At 56.3% G+C, this 21967-nt stretch overlaps 1 protein-coding gene across 1 annotated transcript in view; it reads right to left on the bottom strand.

Annotated features, from left to right (window-relative positions):
* SDC3 (syndecan 3) overlaps positions 1-19651 on the bottom strand; it is a 42045-nt gene extending 22394 nt beyond the window's left edge. Inside the window, exon 1 of the mRNA XM_056333556.1 lies at positions 19486-19651. Coding sequence (XP_056189531.1) covers positions 19486-19581 — 96 coding nt within the window. The 5' untranslated portion in view covers positions 19582-19651. The remainder of the gene's footprint in view (positions 1-19485) is intronic.
* Between the last annotated feature and the right edge of the window lie 2316 nt (positions 19652-21967).

Below are 21967 nucleotides of genomic sequence, written 5' to 3'. Positions count from 1 at the left end.
AAAGCCCCTGGATGCCAGGAGTGAGGTGGGGCAGGGATCTCAGGGCCAAGCTTTACCTTCAGAGGTCAAAAATGCCACAATTCCCCTCACAGCACAGGACTGTTTCCCCACCCCCAAAAAAGGATGCTTTTCAGCGCTGGCATCCATCATTATCTCACCCCAGCCCAGCCTTGAACTAGGCATGTCCTGAGTGGGCAAAGGCGGCCATCAAGTCCCCAGGGGTGACACCACTGCCACCCAGGAGGCCCCAACCTCTAATTACAAGACCCCAGTGGCTCATTTCCCCCAGCCAACCCCCACCAACTCCCTTCATCCCTCCTGTCCCCGTGGCTTTAGCTTCCTTAAGCCGATTGCTGGGGCCACCACCAGTGCTGGGGCCACCCACGGTGAACGTCTGTGTGCCACCGGCTCGCCAGCCGCCAGGTGAAGCAGGCAGTGCTTTGTGGGTTGCAGTGGGAGCCTGCCTGTAAGGATTAAAGGGAATTACAGCCACTGCTTAAACGAGGTGGGAGCAGCAAGCTAGAGAAAGGCAGGAACCAAAGTGCCATCTGTGAGCTGTCCCCAGCCAAGAGCATCCTCCCCAAGGCTCCCCACTGAATGCAGGGAGACAGGTCCCCTTATTCTCTGTTGTACTCTCAACCGTGGCAGATGGGTCTGGTCCAAACCTTCCCTAAACACAGGTGGGAGATGCCCATGAGGTGTATTCCCTCTCTGTTTCCATGAGCATGTACATGACTGGCTCCAAACTCAGCTCCCACAGGCGGCACGCATCTGTGCCTGCCCCAGTGGTCTCAAAACAAGGTGTTTCCTCCAAGCCAGGCACAGCAAATCCCTCAGCAGCACAGGGAGAGATGAAGTGAGTTACTGAGGGTAACTGTCCCCGTGTTGGGGAGCCCAGGCTGTCCCTGTGGTGGATGCTGTGGGATGTATCCATGGGTACAGAGCTGCAGGGATCGGCTCAGGGCTAGCAGGGACACCAACTGGGGTCTGCTCCTGCAGGGACCAGATGGCTCAAGGGAGCCTAATCCTGCCCAGCGCAGGTGAGGAGGGGTCTGGGACCTCTGTGCAGACAGCTTGTGGAGTGAAAAAGCCACAGTGGGTAGAAAAGTCCCAAACTAGGGGAGAGCACCTAAGCATGGGCACTTTGGAGGGAGACAGGCCACAGGCTGGGGGCTTCCAACAGCTCCGTGATGCTCTCAGGAGGTTAATCCCCTCCCTGTGCAACGATGCAACAAGAAAGTTAAGGGAAAGGTCCCCGGCAAAGCCAGGTTTAACACCCCCATATTGCTGCCCCAGGTGTATTTTCAGTGCTGGTTACATATTGCTGGCATACGCTTTCTCCATATACAGGGAGCCAGGGCCATGGCAGGCTTTGGCCACACACCCCATATCCTTCAAAGGAACAACAGCCTCTGAGCCTGAAGGAGCTGTATAAAACCTTCTGACGTGATGATTGCACAGTCCTTTCTAGGCTTAAAACCTACCAACCAAGGTATATCACACCAGATCTGCACGTCAGGATGGCACAGTGGAGACAGGAGCTGCTGGAAAAGGGAGGCAGCAGAGCTTGATCCAGGCTTGGTCCCCTCCTGCCACATTTCCCACCATGGATTAAAAAAAATTCCATTTTCTCTCCCTAATTATGGCCAGGAAAGATTTGCCGCACCAGGGAGCGCAGTCTCTGTGCTCCAGCTCCTAATTACAAAGCAGAGTGTGCAAAATACAGGTCACCTGGTGCTATTATTACACACCTGGATGGTTTCCATTAATTAAAGGGGAAAAAAACCAGGAAAGCTGCGGAGGGAGATGTGCAACACAGGAGCCTGAAGTGGCGGATGTAAAATACCCCATGTGGGGATGAGCTGCGGGTGATTCATGGGGACCGGGCAAAGTGTGACCAGCACCAGGACACCAAGCACATGGGCTCCGAAGAGGGGCTAGTGGCACATCCTCATCTGTGCTAGCTCCATGGGTGGATCACCCAGCCGGGGATAATGGGAATTTGGGGGTCTCTGTGTCCTGGGGTGTGCATCCCACCACTGCAGGTAATGCACAGAGGATAAGGGTATTACATGATGCGCAGGCTGAGTGGTGGGTGCTGTGCAGAGGCGGGTGGATGAGGGGAAGAGCGAGATGCTCTCCCAAATGCCAAATCCCTGACAGCACACAAATAACCATCAGCTGGAGTAGTGGGAGTCTCTGCTCCCACCAGCATCGCATAGGGATGCTGCTCACTGGCTTCACAATGCAATACCAGGACCCTTCAGGACCCTCTGCATGCACCCAGCTGGGCACCCTGTGAGCAGCATTTGGGTTTACAGGGCTCCCAGGAGCCTCTTTACACCCTGCTCTTCCTCACCATTCCCAAAGCAATACAGGCCAGCTCCAGCTCCTGTTTGGGGCTGTGTCTCCATAGCTCCACAAAAAAATGGGAACATTATATTTTTTGTCCCCCAAACCTCTGACGTGAAGTGTCATTTCAGTTGGGCACATTCAAATGTTCCCTCCAGCCAAGCACCAGTGCTGCCAGACTGCTGTTCCCTGCCTGCTTAGATAACAACCCTTTGCTAAACAATGAAAACGCAAGGAAAAGAGCAATTACCCTTTTTAAAAACCAGCCAAGCGCAGCCTCAACCCTCCCACCTGTCTACCAGGCTAGGCTGGTCTCGGTGCCGAGATGCAGACAGGCACTGGCAGCACAGATTTGGTCCCGGTGACCTGGCATGTCCCCTCCTTTACTAGGGCAAAACCTTTCCCTGCAGCAGGGGAAAAAGGCTTTGGGATGCTTGGGGAGCCACATCCTGGCTCCTTCCCTGCTGGGAGAGGGATCACAGTGTTTTAGCTCCTAACCCCTCCTTAATTCTCAGTGGAATAGGGAGGACTATGCTTAATTGTGTTGTGGGAAGAAGAAAATGATCTCATGGCTGTTTGTGGAAGGAAAGGTTTCAGCCGCACGTGGCTGCGTGCCAAGGGGCAATCACCCACCAATGGAGGTGGGCACAGAGCCGGCCACACCACACCTCACGTCCCTTCCGCGAGGTTTCCCGTGGGGAGCGGCAAGGTCTCAGCCCTCCCCAGGACCAGCTCAGCATGGTTATTCGGGATGTGGGGACAAAGCCTAGGGACCACAATCCAGGCTGAAAACTTCTGCTGTCAGGCGCATGATGCCTTTCCCAGCCCGAGCAGCCAGAGTGACTCAGGAGCCAGAAATCCCCATGGTCTGAGGCCACCATCACGTCACCTCCCTCCACGGGCAGGAAGTCACCTCTGTGTCACCTCCCTCCATGAGGAACACCTCTGTGGAGTGAGTTATCCCACTGTGGGTGCTACTGGCTCAGCTCAGATACGCTGTAACTATTTTTCCCTCCCTAAAGAGATTAAGGAGAAATCTGGACAGACACACACACACCCCCAGTTAGCCCCCTGGGGAGCTTGGGATGGCTTTGGTGAGCCAGGGTGCTGTCACCATGCCAGGGGATGCTCCGCCAAAACCGCAGGAGAAGCAGTCGCAGGAGTAAAAAGCCTCTTATTGACCACAAAAAGCAATTGTAGGATTTTTAATTTTGTGGGGGTTTTTGTTGGTTTTTTTTTTTTAAAATGCCACTTACTTTTCTGGGATTGACTTAATTGTGGTCATTTAAGGTAGCAAAGGGAACATTTGAGTCTCCGAGGTCTGGGCTGGGGCAAGGACAGGTGGGCTATGGGGGCAGATCTCAGTCCCTTTGCTCTTAGAGGGAAGATTCTCCAGCCCTACAAACCATTCCAAACTATTCCTCTTCTCCTAATCACCCCCTTGCCTGCCAGCTTCTCTCCCTCCCAGCTGCTGCCTCAGTTTCCCCATTCCCTAACCAAGCAGTGGCAGTTGCAGCTGGTCCTCCACTCACTGTTACAGAGACACTTGGTGGGACCCGAGACCTTCCCCAGCATATAGCACGATGCCCCAGCCTGCAGAATGCAGAAAATCCCCACTGGCTCCCCCCACCAGCTGCCCCCTCCTCAGATGCAGGGAGCCCACCCGAAGACATTGTCCCCAGCCACAGAAAGGGTCTCAACATCATTTTTAGGAATGCAGGAAGCTGCCAGGTCCAGGTTTCACATCAACCATGAAAATGGCAACAAATACATTAAAACCCCGGGGGTTGTGTGGGTGCCTCGTTTGGGTCATATTTAAAAGGCATGCTAAGGAGAAAAGCTATCACTGTCCTGATGCTGCGATGACCGTTGCCTATCTGCTACTAAACTGTTACAGTTGAGGTTTTGGAGCCCTGCTGCCCCTCCCAATCTGTTCTCATGCTGAGCCACAGCTAATGAACCTCCTAATAATGATTAATCAGGAATATATTAGAACCTCTTGCATGCAGCTGGCAATTAATACCGACTCCCCCTTCGTCCCACAAACCACTGGTAAAAAAAATGAAGGAGCCCTTTTCCCAGGCAGCCCTTTTCTTTATGGAATTTAATTAGGAACAATTAATCAAGGGTGGTGCTTTGCTGACCGGTAGCCCCAGCAGTAGCACAGGGTGTTTGCAAGCTTGCTTGTATTCAACTGTTCAATGGTAGGGAGTTTCTGCTCACCTTCCCAAGGAGTTGTCATGGAAATTGTAATGGATGTTGATTAAGCTGCTGCACTTGCCAAATGCAAACGTGCCCCAGTTTTCAGAGGGACTCCAGCCTGAAGGAGATTAACTGGAGTAATCCTGTGCTGGGTTAAAGGGGAATTGGAGGGAGCCCCAACCCCTTAACAGGGATGGAGAGAGAGGAGAGATGCCCCAAGTCTGCCCAGACAAGCTTCGTGCTTTGCAAATACAGCTTTAAAGGGATTTTTCTGCTCTATCACTAGGAGGAATTAAAGAAACCCAAAACAGTGGGAAGCGTGAAGACGAGGTGGGATCCACAAGCAACTGCTGTGAGCAGGCAGGGAGTGTGGCAGGGAGGGAGCTCAACACCCATCCCAGGAGCTGGGGGAGAGGTTTTTCACTTCCCTTTCCCTGCCCAGTTGGACTGGGAGGCAATCCCAAGCTTCATCCCAAAGCTGCAGATCCATGAGCATCCACTGTTCACCCCAGAGGTGGAAAGAGGATTGGACCCACGCACAAGGTCCAGGCACTGCTGGGACAAGCCTGGTGGCGGGGACAGAGCCAGGTATTGCTCAGAGCCGCCTGAGCCTGCAGTCATTCGAGCAGCCATAAATAGACCCGATTTACATATGTAGGATGGAGCCCGCCACACCAGCTCGGCCACGACCTACTTTCCTGCTGTCCTGGTGGGACGTGGGCGCATTTGGGGGCTGCAGCGGCCTCAGCTTGGCCCCCTCAGAGCAGCCCACCCCCCCATGAAGAGCAGAAATACGTTGGGAGTCCCGCTTTTGACGCATCCCCAGGTTTTTCCACCCAAAGCAGCAGCTCCCGGGGGATGCAATGTCTGCTCACACCTCTGAAGTGCTGCCAGCGTCAATACCTACGGGAAGGGACCAGTGAGCTCAGAGCACCCATCGGATTTATTCACACGCTTGCTGTGACTTGCTCTAGAGCTCTGAGCAAGCTCAGGACCCAGTTCCCACGCGTATCACATGTGGGGCTCAGCTCCATCTCCCGGTCCTCACTGCCATTCCAGAGTCCATCAGCACAAGGCTCTTGTAAGATGGGCACATGGTACAAAGACCCACACACACCCCCTACGCGCTATTTTTAGTTTTATAAGCCTTTTTGCAACACTAAGCATAAAGCAACAAGCTATTACCACTGCCTCTGGAATGCTCCATCCCTTAAGGACCACATAAATCAACTGGTTTCCATACAAATGTGGCTTCTTCTGTTAAGAAAAAAAAACACCAAAGCCAACAACATAATCCACCACTTCTGGTCACCTTCCTGCTCACAGGCAGTTTAGCAGCATTCATCTGCGCGTCTGAATCAGGGACTGCACCAGGAAGTCCCCAAGGGGAGAAATGCTGATATTCATTTCACACCAATGTTTCCCTCAGCCTGAGCAGCTCTCGGCAAATATCCAGGCAGGAAGGAGGTTTCTGCTCCATCTTTCTACAATAGCAAAGATTCAAAGCAGCTTTAGCCTTCTGGTGGAAACATCCCTTCCTGACACATTTTGTGTTATTTGTTCAGAGCTATTCAGAGCTTTCAGCCTCTGCTGTTGAAGAAAAACTTACTATTGTAGAAAGAAAATAAAACCCACCTCAACCAGCTCTCAGATATAGTGCCTGGAAGCAGGTGAGGGACAAACAACCAATGGAAGAGGAGGGCATTTCACTGCACCTGAGGCCTCTCATTTCCACCCATAGCACTTTGCTTTAACGCCCCATGGCTGAAAGCATAAAAGGAAGAGAATGAAGTAAAGAGAGAAACGTTCTGCCCAGCCAGGGAGGGTTGAGAGGGTAAGAAAGAAGAGAAACCTCTTCTGAGGGTGTGTGGTGAGTGCATCGTCAAACATACCAACATCCTCATGGGGGGACAGGAACCAGCATCCACATGGCAGGACTGTCAAATGAACCAGCATCCCTGCACAGTGACAGGGACCAGCATCTCCCTGCAGGAGGGACTGTCAAATCTACCAGCATCTCCACATGGGGACGGGGACCAGTGTCCCTCCAGGAGGGACTGTCAAACATTCCAGCTTCTCCACGTGGGGATGGGGACCAGCATCCCTGCAGGAGGGACTATCAAACATCCCAGCTTCTCCACGTGGGGATGAGAACCAGTGTCCCCACACAGGAGAGGTACCAGCAACCCTGCAGGGGGATTGTCAAACACCCTAGCATCGCTGCATGGGGATGGGGACTAGCATCCCCAGGCAAATACCATCCAACTACACTCAGTGCCCACTCTCACCATTTTGAGCCCTGCAGCTCTTCTCACCCACAACCCAAAAGCCATCAGACCAGGAGGAAAAGCAGGGAGAACTCCACCCCAGGGCAGCATGTTCCCAGGGCATCAGGATGCTTGTGGCTCCCTGGCAGCTGCCAGCAGAAGCCATGGGGGCTGTTTCATCTCACGCTCAGCTTGCTCCACTGGGGAAAGCTTTCTGGCCTCTGTAAGGAAGAATATCTCCATGCAAAGACCATCTCCCACCACACACTGTGTTTTCCTCAAAGCCTCAGCTCCCAGCTCAGTCAAAGGATTCACCTTGCACTTGGAAAAGTATTTCCATCTCAAGTCAGCAGGCAAAGCTTGAAAATGGGACCCCAAGAAGCTCTCACAGCCCCGTGGGTGAGGGAAACTGCCCAAAATATTGATTTTACAAAACAGGAAGATTTTCAAGAGGGTTTCACTACTGGTGTGATTGCATCGGAAAGGCATGTTGTTGCAAAAGAAAACATTAAAAAGTCAAGACATTTATTAGCCTGAAACACCAACCAACCCTTCATTTTCAAGTCAGAACAGGCCAGGATGTCTTCATAACAGGTTCCTTCTTTTTCTCCAGGAAACACTTTCCTCCACTTCAATGGGACCATCAGCTCCAGGAAAATGTGGCTTTCCAGGTCCCTATCCTTCCCTCTGGCCACAGGCAGGACCCGCCGCCGCCCCTGGGCATTGCCTGCCCAGTGCCCTGCTGGTTGTTTCACCCAGACTTGCTCTTCCTCCCGGATTTCCCCTCCTGAGGTTTTCTTTCCTCTTTCACATACAAAGAAGGCTGGAGCTGTGCCATGCCAAGCATTTGGTCCCTGAGCCACCCAGCCAAGGTGTGCAGACCCTCAGAGCTCTTTGCCACAACAAGTCTGGTCCCCAAAACCTTCGGTAACACAAAATGCTGCGACGCTGGGTGTTATGGCAGGGATAGCCCCAACCTGTGCCCAGGCCCAGACCACAGCAACGGTGAACCCTGAACCTCCATCTTCTTGCCCCAGAGAAGCAGCCATGCTCCTCAGCCAGGTTAAAACCTTTGCAGAAGAAAAAAAATCATGAAAATCCCTAAACCACTGATTTTTAAGCAGGGAAGTACAAGGCTTGAGCAAACAAATGTGACCCGTGGGCCTTGCCGCTCGCTGGAGAAATGGGGACTTTTTTTTCCCCTAGAAGATACTGGGTCAAGCAAATCAAAATCAAAATCCCCCTCATCCACAGGATTTGGCCTGTTTCTCTGGGAGTGCCTGTTTTCCCTCATCTCCCGCCCCATCCTCACCCCTGCCACAACCCGGGGTGGGGAAGGACCCGTTTGCACATGATAAATCCCTCTGCAGCTGGCCAAGGCGCTGGAGAACTTCAATCATGGAGCTTCCCTAATTAACAGCATCCAGAGACACACAGGAGGCACCGAACCCGCTCTGATATTGCTGCAAAAACCAAAGAGAAAGAACCCAATTAACTTCTTGGTGCCCTTTCATTTTATGTCAAGACTGAGCTTTTAATGTGCTCGGGAGAGACACAAGATCGGAGTTTCAGAGCGGTTTGGTACTCCTGGTTATGGGAGGGGGGTTAGACCTTGTCCCATCCTCCAGAGCCACCGAATGGGAGCGCAGGAGGCAGGGAGACTGCAACCCTGGCTGAGGGTGGGAAGCACTTGGAAAAGAGCTGGAATAGCACACAAACCATGTTGCTGGAGTGGACTTTCCCCCCCCCCCCCCGCTTCCTCTTGCTATTTTAACAGAGACAGACATGTCCTTGATGATTTTCAAGGGCTATAAATGTTTTATGTCCCTTTTCTCTGTGCTCAGACAGCAACTTTTCCTGATGCTCAGTGGAAGCAAGACCTGGAGCGGAGCAGCTGGGTGCTGCCAGGGTGCAAAGGGACCAGGACACCAGCTGCAGGGAGAGGATCCAGCCCTGTATCCACATGGAAAGTCAGCATCCCCCTGCATCACATCCTCTCCTTCCCCCCATCCCTAGAAGGGGATCCCACTGCCCAGCCTCTGTGCAGGATGGCTTTCTGCTGCAGAAAACCATATAGTTTTTAAAACCCTCTGGGGGCTTTGTTGCTCTCAAGAGTTATTTATAGCTGGAGGCAAACTGTGCTTGCTGGGAGCAGCTGGAATTGCACCAGGACAAGCAGGATCCAGCCCATGCCTGCAGCAGGGTGGTGGGTGCTGGGGTGAGCATCCCACCTGGAGCCAGAATCAGTCCCAAAACCACTGGGCCCCTGCACCACCATGGGAGAGAAGGTGTGGGATGCTCACCTGCTGGGGGTCAGGGGGTTTGTGGAGAGAGTTGGAGTTTTTTAGATCAAATCTGGAGCAAAGAGGATGAGTTGCAGATGAGAGGCTCAGGAACAGCCCAGCCACTGGTTTGCAGCTCCTATCCAAAAATGCAGTCACCCAACCCAACCTATTTCACCAAGAGCATTTCCCAGGGGGTGGGAAATTCACCCCATGTGGCCCCTCATCTGCTCTGAGCATCCAAAGTGGAGCAGGAGGGAAGAAATGGTCCCTTCCCCAAAACCTTGGCGTCCAGCCCTGCTCCTCTCACACACCCGGCGGGGGGAGGGCTTGCCCAGCTTAATTGCTGGCAGCCTGTCCTCCTCACGTCCTGACTTTAATACAGTCCATCAAGCAAAACACTCCGGCTGAAGCAAGGAAAATAAGGGGGGAGAGGGATGGGAAGGGGACGCCCGGCTGCCTGTAGGCAGCAGCCATTTCCCAAACCCGGGGATGCAGCAGCCTGCCGGCACGAGGCACATGGGGATGAGGGGCATGTCACCCTATCCCTGCCCGATGGAAAGCAACTGCTCCTTCCCCTGTCCCAGCATTGCTAGCAGCATGAAGCTGTTCGGCATGGATGCAGTAATACTTTTCATCCAGAGGTTACAGCACTAGGATGCATGGCCCCAGGGGAATTAGCCCGGCTGCAGAAGCATCCTTTGCTTGTGCTGGTAAGAGCAAACAGAGCGTTTGGAGCTAGGTCAGAAGGAAAAAAAGACCACATTTGTGTTCCCAGGACCCTCTCCCATACTGCCAGGTGCTTTGCAGCCGGGATGGCCCCAGCCAGATCCTCGCCCCACACCAGGCTGGTGGGACTAGCAGCCAAATGAAAAAAACAGAAATAAACTCTTTTTACCAAATATTGTATCAGGGTCTATACAGAGGAGCCCACGGGGTTGATCTTCCTCAGTCATTTCGCTGGTGCTTTTAGCCCAGCACAACACCTGCTTGAGGACTGGAAAGGAGCACCCCGAGGAGACAGCTCCATCTATTTAGATACAAAAAGTCACTGTTTAGACCCAAAAACTTGCTCCTCTGGCAGGAAGCAGCCAGAACACAGAGCTATTGCTTCCTTCAGCCCCAGCCACCCCTGCCTGCTGCCTTCCCTTTACAGATGGTGTAATTTCAATTTCCTCCCAGGTCTGGGTGTGTTTGAAGCTGGATTGCTGCACAGAGTCTGACCAGGCTTTTTTTTCACCTTTTCACATCTCAACTGAAATTACCCAACGGATGTGCCTTTCAGACTATTTCTGGTCTTGTTTGGGATGCTACACACACAAATAGAGGTTGGCTGGCTGCAGAGTGAGCTCAGATTTGGTAAACAGGATCCTTCACACACACATCTCTGGCTGGGCAAGCCCGTATGTAGCAGGGGCATTTCCTGAACATACAGGAGATCCACAGGATTTCATGCCAACAGAGGACAGTGGCTTGCTCCAAGGATGCAGACCCTCATGGCGCATCCTCTCTGCTGACTCTTTGCAGCCCCTTTTTACTGCAAGAGTAAGCAGGCACAGTCTGGTTGAGCTCAGCCCAAAGACAAGGAGGCACAGCTGCTCCAGACGTGGTGGGCACTGCTGCGGGATGCCACTAGCAAAGAAATGTCCATAGGGATGCGTACATCCCCATGAGGGACGATGCTCCAGGGACCAGCCAGTGGGTACCAGGCAATCCCTGCAAACCCAGCCATGCCCATCTGATCCCCATGCCACGTTCAGTGGATTCCTTGTCTCTTCCTCCACAGCAGCAAGAGCCTTCCTCCCACTCTCCCCCTCCAGCCTTTGGCTGGGTGCTTGAAGAGCTCTCGCCATGGAAAATAAAGGGATTCAGGATCCTCCACAGCCAGGAGCTGTTCCCATCTAGAATGCTGCAATGATCCCCTTGGCATGGAGAGCATCTACCCACCTCCACACGAACAGCCCTGGGGATCACAAGTGGTGGCTTTAAGGACACCTATGTAGGGACATTTGGGGATGGCACAACCCACACTGCAAGGTCCTGTGCATGGCTTTAAATGCCACAGCCTGGAGATGGAACAGGCACCTTGAGTCGGAGGAGCAGACGTTAATTAAACCCAATTAATGGCAAGAGGGCAAAGCGGAAGAATGAGCTGCATCACCCCAGTTACAGCACTGAGGGGTGTGGCTCATCACTAACACCCCAAAAATCCTAGGGTTCCTGCCCAGCAAAGCAAGCCCCTGCAGCCCCAGCAACCCCACTCCATGCTGCAGGAGATGCTGCAGTGCTACAGAGGACACCCCAGGAGCCAGGCCAGCTTGCTAACCCTCCCTACAGCCCTCTCCCACAGCCTAATTGCAGCTTGCCAGGCAGCTAACAAGCAAGTTACACCCAAAACAATTATTTACTGAAAAATGGGGAGAAACAGCTCCTTTCAGTGCCAGGAGAAAACAAAAACAATGGATTAATCGATTACGGAGGCTGGGTGCTGTTGGGGGCCATGTCCCAGGCAGCTCCGCTCACCTGGGCAGCCCAGCAGGGTGCAGCTCTGGCATGCACAGGTCCCCGGGGAGCCTGCGGTGGGGGGATGATGCCCCCTGGCCATAAGACCAGCACAGAGCCCCATTTCACCCCAGCTTGCTACACCTGATGCCTTGAGTTCCTATATGATGCCCAGGTCCTTGTTTAACACCCCGATTTCTCCATCAGTAAATACGTGTTGGCACGCTCCCTAATTAACAGCAGGTTCATTAACAGCAGGATCCCCCACCCCCCAGGTTTCCAAGGGATGTTTGTAATCATTCTCTGACAGAGGCAACAGCAGCACTGCACAGGGCTCCACACACCCTGGCAGGGCACAGACTTGCAGTCACTGGTAGTTAATGAGGGCTTAATTAGCGCTCATCAGTGCCATGTGGTGCTCCAGGTCACAGCCCCTGGCACCCAAGCGCACTGCCCAGGTTGGGGTGCACCAAGCTCATCAGGCCTCAGGAGGAGGGGAGTGCCCTGCAAAGCTGATTTATTATGTGCTGCATTATTTGTCCTGGAGGAGGCAATGAGAAAGGGGGTGGTGACACCGTCCAAGGACCAAAGCACCCCAAAGTCACAGGGACATGGCAGCTGCCTCTCCCAGCACCTCCAAAAAAGGGAACCTCACACTCAGAGCAGCCTCCTGGGTGCGGGTGAAAATATCATCGGAGCTGCATAAAATCATCCCATTTCATCAACAAATACCTGGCAGCTCTGGGTTTTTCCACTGGGCCAGAGCCAGGGCTTTGGAGGCATTTAAGTGCCGGTCCCTGCTTCCTCCCCACGCTCCCCATAAGTGCCATCTCCCGTGACACTCAGCTCTGGCTCTTAAGTACCCTCATCCTGGTGGCAGGAGATTCCCACGACACCCTCACCTAACACTGAGAAAATATACTTGGAGCCTGTGTACAAGGGAGAAGGAAAATTAAAGGCCGAGTGATGTTACTCGCCAGAAAGCCTCCAAAATGGGGAAAAAAATGCATTATTCCAGCTTCCTCTGATTCATCTTCATGGGTTGCGATGGAGAGGTTTCCCAGCAGCATCTCGAGACACAACAGACATTCTCAGGACAGGCAGCACCTAGAAAAGTTGTTAGGAGCCCAGTGGACCAAAATTTGCTTTAAATGATCTGGAAATGGGGGACCTACACCTAGTTTGGGGCAGTAAAGCTCTTTGTGCACGCTGTGCCAGTACCACTCACTGCCTCTGCAAGGAAAACTGCTTTGGGGTAGGAGAGAAACACAGGGGCTTTCTGTTCAGTTATAGCTTTCCTTGCAAAAAATAAGAAATAATTAAGGGGTTTTTTTAAATGCCCATTTTGGACCAAAACTCCCACTCTCTGTCCCCAAAATGCATCCCTCTGCTATATTTTTGACATTTGCTAACGCGAGCATCACTTATAAACCAAGCCAAACTCACACTTGGGACTACACGCCTTCCTTAGCAGTTATTCAGCCCAACCAACGCGGCTCATGAAATAGCTTCATTCCCCTCTCCTCCTCCTCCAGAAAACAGCATTTTTTGGCAAATAAACTGTTTTGCCAACAAGTTGTGCTCCACGCTGCCTGAGAGACGATGCTTGTCCCAGCTCTAGCCTCCTCCACCTCAATGGGCCCCAATTCAGGTCCCCCACACTGGGGCTGCAGTGGTGGGGACACATGCCCAGGCTCCCCCACATTAAGGTTTTCTCCCCTCTTGCTAAAACACTCCTTATTTCGCCACTGGCCAGGAAAGAAGAAGCAACCCTGAGGTTGCTGCTGTTATTTTTATCTTGAAATAAGTAGTTTGAACTGTGGCCAAGCTGTTCCGAAGGAGGGAAATGCTTTGCATTGTGACCGCAGAGATGTAAACACATGCAGCCTCCCTTTTGGCAGGGGCACATCACGTGGCTGAGGCAGAGTGCACATCCTGATCCAGACCGGACAGAGCTAGAATCACCTATTCTGGGATGCTGAGGTGGAAAAGGGGGATGCAAGTTTTGGGAAGCATCACTCCCAGGGTGGGGATGCAGTGGTACTGTTCACCCCCAGATAGATGCTGTCTCCTCCATCTGCTCAATGCATTTCACACACTGCCACAGCTGAGTGAAATACTGGTTTAACCAGAATTAACTTTTCCAGTAATTTTAACAAAAAGCTTTGAAAGAACCAGCTCTAAAAATGCTTTTACCATCCTGACAACAAAAAGGAGCATCCCTGTGCCACCTGCATGACCCCAGGTTCAATTCCATTCCTTCCTGACCACAGCAAGACCCCTCAAAACACTGTTTGTCAGGGCAGATGCTGCAACCAGTTTGAGTTTGGCAGCCCCAGGAGCCACTCTTTGCCTGGATCCAGTCACATCCTTCCCTCCTGCCTTGACTTCCAACAGCTCCTGTCCTGCCCCGCAGGGCTGGGCACAAAAGGGGGGCCTTTGCCCTGTGTGTTGCTCATGAAGGTCGCCAAAACACTTGGGAGCTTTGCACAAGAAACTCGGCGTAAATGTCAAATTAATTAACTGGGAAAGATGTATGCATTGCCACAAAAAGCTCTCTGTTTCACCCCGCTGCCCTTACTCCCACCTCCGCTCTCCCCAGAGCCAGGCACTGGCTACGTATGGCTTGTGAAAGCCACGGCCAGGGGAGGCAAAGGGCTGCTGGACACTCCTGATGGGAAATATTTCCCCCTGCTATAAAGCACCACATCAAGGGAACAGGGAAAAAGCACAAAGCAAGGATGGAAAAGCTGGGAAACCCTCTCCGGCAGCTGCTGCTCCTCCCTCCGTGCACGTGCTGTGGCACCGTCTCCAGGGACACAGCCGGGGAGGGATGAGCATCTTCTGCCGGGGCCAGGCTGACACTGCCGGGCTGAAAAAGAGGCACGTCCCCCTTTCTGCCCATGAGAGGCTCGACAGCATCACCGGTTTTGCGGGGTAAATCTTTCTCCAGCAGCCCCCCAGGGTCCTGAGCCAAAGGAGCCTTATGCAGGCGTTAACCAGCGTGGGGAGGGGCTGAGGACCACAGCTCTGGGGAAGGTACCCCTGCCTGCTGGTCCCAGGGGACAGCAATCCCCGTGCTGAAGGGGATTTCTCCCCACAAATAATGGCTCTCCACCTCCTGAGCACCGAGGCTGGGTTTGCAGAGATGCTGAGTGCCAGGTTCATGCATCAAGGAGCAGAATAAAAGCAAAAAAACCACTCAGAGCCACACAAGGAAAAGATCGGACCAGGCCTCCTTGCCCCGCTCTGAGCATGGGGGAAGCTCGGTGGGATGAGGGTGTGGGTACAGAATTAACGCCCTGACCAAAAACTGTTTTAAAGCTTTAAAGGTTCGGGAAGGGAAAGGCGGCAGTCTCCCAGGCCACAGCCTGGCAGGGTTTGGTACCCGGCTCACGTTGTGTGGGGACAGGGAAGGGCATTCCCCCAGCCCCGCTGCCGTCTCCCAGGGTTGCCACCACCTCCCACAGCTCTTCTGAGGGAAAAGGAGCTTCAGGGACACTTGTGGACTTAACCCCCACACCACATACAGGCAGGACAGTGGCCAGAGGACCCTGCACCCCTTAAGAAGCTCTGGGACCCCCTTTTTTTTCTTTCTTTTTTTTCCCCTCAATTTCCTTATGATCTTGCTTCACCTCTTTCTCGTAAGAGGAAGGAGCTGGGTACTGAGTGCGGCTGGAGGGGGAGAGCTGGGGTGTCCCTACAAATGGGGCTGGGTCTGACCACCACATTACCCCAGTTTACACCAGGGAGCTCAAATCCACACCCCTGGGAGTCAGGCTGAGCCCCAGCAAACTCAATACATGCCACACAATTTCACGGCAGCCCCTGGAGCCCCCACAAACCTCAGAAGGGAAAGACCCTACCACAGCCCCCATGCCAGGCTGGCCGGGGAGCTGCCAACCCCTGACTGCTGGCAGACTTCATGGGAACAAGCGTGCCCTGCAAACCCCCATATTGGTGGGACCCAGGGCTGCAGGGGTAAGCCCCCAGATCCTCTGCAGGGGGAGGTGGTTGATCCAACTCAAACCTCTGAGGGGCCATGGGGCATCTCTGGGTCCCACATTCCCCATTATCCCTTCAGATGCAGCCAAGGATGGAATTTAAGGGATTGCAAGGAGCGAGGGATGCCATACCACACTGAATCTCGCCCGGAGAGCCCCTCAGATACATACTGTGGGACTGAAGCAAAATCACCTTCCCAGTACCCTGTGAAGAGGAGCGGGATGAGGCCAGCCCCGAAGTAGCCCAGCCCCAGAGTCACCACAGGGAAAGCTCCAGCAGGGACAGGGACCTGAGCGCAGGACACATAGAAAGGTTACAGGTAGTCGATGCTCTCTGTAATTGAGGTCACACGGGGCTGGCTGGACCCACTCCCCCAGCACCTCGCTGCAGCCTAGCGCACAGGCCACCCTCACTGATTAAAGCTCATCAGCTTGCTCTTTGCCTGCATCTAATTAATGCGAGTGGTGCTGCCTGGCACTGCCCTTTCCCCGCTCTGTCCCCAAACTATTCCCAGCCACCAGCATCCCAGCTCCCTACCAAGGCCCTGTGCGAAGGAGGAAGAGGAGGAAGCACCAACCACCCCGGCCTGTGTGTGGTCTGCAGGGTGGGGAGCAGCCAGCTCTCCCAGCTGCACAGAAAACAGCTTGTTCTTGGATTCTCAAGTGTCTAATAAGGGGTTGAGCTCACCCCCACCATGGGCACAGCTGACGCAGGGGCTCCTCTCCACCCAGCTGCCAGGATCTTCGGTTCAAGACCTCATCCTCAAAGCCATCCACAGCTGGCTCCAAAGTGATGGAGCAGGAGATGGGGGTCAGCAGTGATGCAGAGGGTGAGCTTGTGAGCTTTCCAGCCCTGGGGAATCCTGGCTAAAACAAAACCTCCATGTCCATGACGCTGTTGGAAAAACCCACTGCCAGGATTGGGTCTTGCCAGGAGAGGCAGGCCTTGCCCCACAGCCCTCCCACAGAGGCACACAAAGGGTTAAAGGGACCAATCCCAACAGACGGATACAAACACAGATACAGACACAGGGCCAAGCGGGATCGAAGCCACCACAACATCAAAGGGAAGCGTCAATTCCCGCGAGACTCGTTATGGTTCCCAGACCCTCAGCAACACCACAAGACTGGCAGCCGTGTTCCTCTGCACTGCCTGGGCCAGGGCTGGGACACACAGCACTGGGTGCATCCCCAGGAGCTCACAGGGTAGGTACCAGCAGGAGCCAGAGTTATTTGTCCAGTCTCCACAATGCAAACATTAATTACTTCTCCAGGCACTGCTCTGGAGAAGGGCTCCCTGGCAGCGACCAGGATCCTGCACAGGGTTTGCAGGCAGCGTTACCCAGTTGCCTGCACAACTGCACAAGGGACACGAGGGTCCCCAAATCCATCCCCCACGCCACTGTCACCGCAGCTGGCTGGTATGTACCAGAGCTGTGCCAAGCCACTGGTTCCCATTCTGGTGACCCCACGGAGAAGCTGAGACATTGTCCAACAAGACCAAACGACTTTAAAACTTCAGCAAAGAGGAGGAGAGGAGAGGCCTTGGTCACCTCCAGGTGAGGATGCCCCATAGCCCCTGGAACATCCTTCAGGGAGGGAAGCAGCCGCCTCCCTCCCCCAGCCTCTGTGGTGCCCAGGAGCATCCCATCACCGCTCCTATCCTGGCATTTAACAAGTCTGTAACCTTTCCTGCCTAATTATCCTTAGCAAATGCCAGCAACCACCTGCATCACCATCCACTAACCACAACTAAAATTCCCTAAAGGGGAAAGGGAAATGCTTATTTGGGAGGGCAGTGAGCACCCATGCAGCCGACCCCATGCCTGCCACAGGTACTGGAGGTGCTGGCACAGCCACACTCACCTCTCACTGCCACAGGCACCCAGTGATGGAAGGGAGCTGTCAGCAGAGCTCAGGCTTCCCCGGATCAATAGCAAAGTGCAATATTCAGTTTAATAAACTGCCCTTTGATTCATGGCATGACATCACCGGGAGCCACAATATTTATTGTCACTCAGACAAGTAAATCACGCACCTGATGGTGTCCTCCATAGCGGCTCAGCAGACTCCTCGGAAACACTAAAGTTGCATCTGCCTCTTTGGGAGGGGAATAACCACTGCCAGGAAAGCCGGGCAAACACCCCACATGCACCCATTGCCTCACAGAAATCAGGGTGCCATCCTGCAGTGCCCGCAAACCAGAACGCCAGGAGGATGGGGAAGGGCTCTGGATTATTGAATACAGCAGGTTGCCCGCTGGCAACCAGCCAGGTCCTGGGACTTCTTCCCCTCTTACAGAGGGGGGGAATAGGCAGCCTTATTTCCCCCCCCCCCCCCCCCCCCCCCACTACACTCTCCCATTCCTTCTGGGCTGTGCTGGTTGCATGGGAAAAGCATCTTCTGGCTGCAGGAGGATCCTTTCCATAGAGCATCACTAAACAGCCAGTACCCCACAAAGCCACCCTGGCTCCCCCAAACGCTCCTGTAAGCAACTTGCAAAGAGTGAGCACAGGGCAGGGCGCAGGCAGGGTATAGGCAGGAAGTGGGCAGGGGGGCTCTGATGGAGGGTATCCCAGCCAGAGCATGCTGGCCATGGGGAGAAGCAGTTTTGGAAGTACCACGAGAAGCCATGGACCCTTTCCTCCTGCCAGTAGCAAAATTCCCTCCCATGGGCAGGGCTGGGAAAACCTCCCGGGAAGAGCCGGTGCAGAGCGGGGCAATGTCCACGCAGGCAAGGGGCGAGTAGCAGGCAGGGCTTGCCTGCACTTACCCCATACAGCCGCGAGGGCGATTCCAGGGGGCAGGCAGGGGGACAGGCAGGGATGGGGCAACACCGCCCCCCCGCCCCCCCCGTTTCTTCTGCCACAAAGCAGGAGCGGGTTTTCCCTCCCTGTCCCCCCTCACAGGGTCATTTTTAAAGCGTGTTTCCCTACGACCTTCAAATGGCATCTGCCGCCAGCCTACTCCCCACGCACACCGGGGGGGGGTGTGGGCACCCCGCCCCCCACCCCACCTGCCAGCTGCTGCCGGCCCTGCCTGTACTGCGGGGCTGAGCCCCTGCCCCAGCCCTGCCCGCACCCCGGGGCTGAGCCCCTGCCTGGGGAGGGGGCGCAGGGGAAGAGGGCACCCGGGCGGGCAGCGGCTGCGCAGGGGTTCGGGGGGTTGTGCAGGCGGGGGCGGTGGGGCAGCACGGGGCAGGGGGCGGGGAGTGGAGCTCCCGGGGAGGTGGGCGCCCCCCAGCCCCGAGCAGGGGGCGAGCCCCAGCGTGGGCGGCGGAGTCCCAGAGCCCCCCATTCAGCCACCCAGCCAGGTGCCCCAGAGCCCAGCCGCGCAGGGGGGCGGCTCCGGGACCCCCCCCACGCCGGGTGCGGGGCCCAGGGCAGGCTGTCGCGGCCAGCGGGTGCCGGACCCCCCCGCCCAATCCAATACCGCTCCCGCGGCCCCCGCCCGCTGCGGTGCCCCCCGCCCGCTGCCGCTCCGCTCACGATGCCGATCGCGCCCCCCTGAGCTCGGCCCCGGTCCCGGTGCCGCTCCACTCACGATGCCGACCCCCCCCATCCCGGTGCCGGTCCAAGCACGATGCCGGTGCCCCCCCTCCGAGCCCGGTACCGGTCCCCCGCCCGCTGCCGCTCCACTCACGATACCTATCCCCCCACACCCCGGTGCCCCCAGCCCGCTGCCGCTCCACGCACGATGCCGGTGCCCTTCACCCGCTGCCGCTCCACGCACGATACCGATCGCCGCCCCCCAGCCCGTTCCCTGTGTCCCCCCCGCCCGCTGCCGGTCCACGCATGATGCCTACCCCCCACCCCCTACCCCCCTCCCGCCGCCTACCGATGGCCCCCCGGCCCCCCGCGCCACCCCGGCACTCACCAGCGCGGCGCGGGCGTTGAGCAGCAGCAGCAGCGGCAGCAGCACCGCAAGGCTCCGCAGCCCCCGGGGCGCCGGCGGCGGCACCTCCCCGGGCATCTTCCTGCCGCAAGGACGCTGGCGGCGGCGGCGGCGGCTGCAGCGGCGGGAGGCGGCGGCGGGGGCGGGGAAGGGCCTTTGTTGCCGCCGCCCGCGGGAGGCGGTGTGGGTGCGGGCCGCCGCGCCGCCCTCCCCGCCGCGTCCCCCCTGCGCCGCCCTGCAGGAAGCACCGGCCCCCCCCGCCTTGGACCGGCCCCGCCACCCGGAGGGTGTGGGGTGGTGGTGGGGTGCACTGGGGTAGGGAAAGGATTGGGGTAAACTGGGGGGGGGGGGGGGCGGGGTTGGGGAGATAGGGTAGCTGGGGCAGATGGGGGGGCTCTGGGGTAGATATAATGGGGGAGCTGGGGGCAGATTCGGAACCCAAAGGTAAATACCAGGGAGATCGGCAGCAGACTAGGGGGAGCTGGGGAAGAGTGGGGGATCCCAGGGGGAGATGGGGCAGACTGGGAAGTCCCGGGGGGAGATGGGGGCGGGGAGATGGGGCAGATTGGGGAGGTCTCAAGGGGAGCTAGAGCAGATTGAGGGGTCCCGGGGGGAGATGGGGGGGGAGATGGGGCAGATTGTCGAGGTCTCAAGGGGAGCTAGAGCAGACTGGGGGGTCCCGGGGGGAGATGGGGGGAGCTGGGGCAGACTGGGCAGTCCCACGGGGAGGTGGGGGGGAGGTGGGGGGGAGCTGGGGCAGATTGGGGTGTCCCGAAGGTAGATGGGTGGAGCTGGGGCAGATTGGGCATGTCTCAGGGGGAGCTAGAGCAGATTGGGAGGGTCCCAGCGGGAGATGGGGCAAACTGGGTGGTCCCGGGGGGAGCTGGGGCAGATTGGGGAGTCCCAAAGGTAGATGGGTGGAGCTGGGGCAGACTGGGGGTTCCCAGGGGGAGATGGGAGGAGCTGGGGCAGACTGGGAGGACCTAAGGGGAGACTGGGGAGTCCCAGGGGGAGGTGGGGGGTCCTGGGGCAGACAAGGTCACCTCAGGATAGATGGGGGAGAGGCACCAGGGCAGATGGAGGCCCTGGGATCTGTCTCCAGGAAGGGACCCCCACTCTGCCCACTCCCTCCGTGGGACACTTGGTCACCCCTGGGTGGGTGCTGGGGCCAGGGCCACCCCCAGGCTACAACCCGGGAGGGGGAACCCCCCCTGGGCAGGGCCGGAACTTGCCCTCAGCACAAAAAAAAGGGGGCAACAATGGGCTAAGAGGACAGGGTGGTCCCCGGTCATGACAGTGGCTTCCAAGGGACTGCCAGGTCACCTAGTGGTGGCTTTGCTCCGAACTGGGGGATTCGGTCACCCTGCTGGGCCCGGGAGATTGTGGCTCTGGGTGAGATGGGATGAGCCGGGATGGGGCATCAGTAAGTCCTTCCTCACACACACGTGTAACTCCTCTGAATGGCGTTTGCATGCTTTCTCTGAAAAGCCTAAATATATACTCGCCTTCCCATAAAACCCCTCATGTGAATCCAAAATATACACGGGGAGCAGGCTGAGGGGGGAGCAGGGGGAGCAGCTGGGGCAGGGGCTTTGCCTTCCCAGCATCGCCGGTTTAGGAGGGGAAATCGGCCAAATTCAGCTAAAAATGGAGATGCAGCCCCTGGCCTGGAGCATGTCCTGCGGCCGAGCATCCTCCCAGTGGGGCACTCGGGGCAGCCCTCCTCTTTGGGGGGTGCAACATCGCCGGAGGGGGTCTGTCCCGAGGTCCCCACCTGAGTCACTTCTCTCTGTTTTAATTGTGCTGTAATTAGAACGATCCAAGCTAACAATATTTTTTTTAAAGTGCGCTAGTATCATCAGCAAGAAGCTGGGGGGGGAGAGCAAAACCCGAGGAAAGGCTTTGGGATGGGGCGGGGACCTGGGGAGGTTCCTGAGGCAAGGGGTATCCCTAGGCCGGAGGGTCCCTGGGGCAAAGGCGGGGTCCCTGGCAGGGGTGTCTCTGGGGCAGGGAGTCCCTGGGCGGGGGTCCCTGGACAAGGGGAGCGTGGAGCCGCGGGCCGGGGGCGCGTTGCTGGGGCTGCACCGCCCCGCCGTGGCCGCGGCCACCCCTGCAGCTCCGCCGCTGCCCCTGGATGGAGCCTGGAGGCAGAAGGCCCCGTAGGTCCCCACCAAGGGGTTGTCACCCGAGCGGTGGCCCCTGAGGAGCGACGGGGAGAGAGGTGCCCCCTACAAGCAAGTCGGGGTCCCGCGGGGGGTGCGGCGCGGCTGCCACCGCGTCCTTTTCTGCCCCACTGCGACCATGGTCCGGTTCTGTCGGGTCAGGGTGAGTGTGATAAACCCCAGCCAATGTGATGGACCCCACTGGTGTGATGGAATCCACTGATGTGCTGGACCCCTTCGCATCCCTCCTCCAGCAGCAGCCGACAGCCGTGCTCATGATTAAAAGCCCGCACAGACCGACA

This window comes from Falco biarmicus, chromosome 3, assembly GCF_023638135.1.
Source record: "Falco biarmicus isolate bFalBia1 chromosome 3, bFalBia1.pri, whole genome shotgun sequence".
Classification (NCBI taxonomy): domain Eukaryota; kingdom Metazoa; phylum Chordata; class Aves; order Falconiformes; family Falconidae; genus Falco; species Falco biarmicus.
The sequence above is the reverse complement of the archived record's forward strand: the minus strand, read 5'-3'. Positions and strand labels throughout refer to the sequence as shown.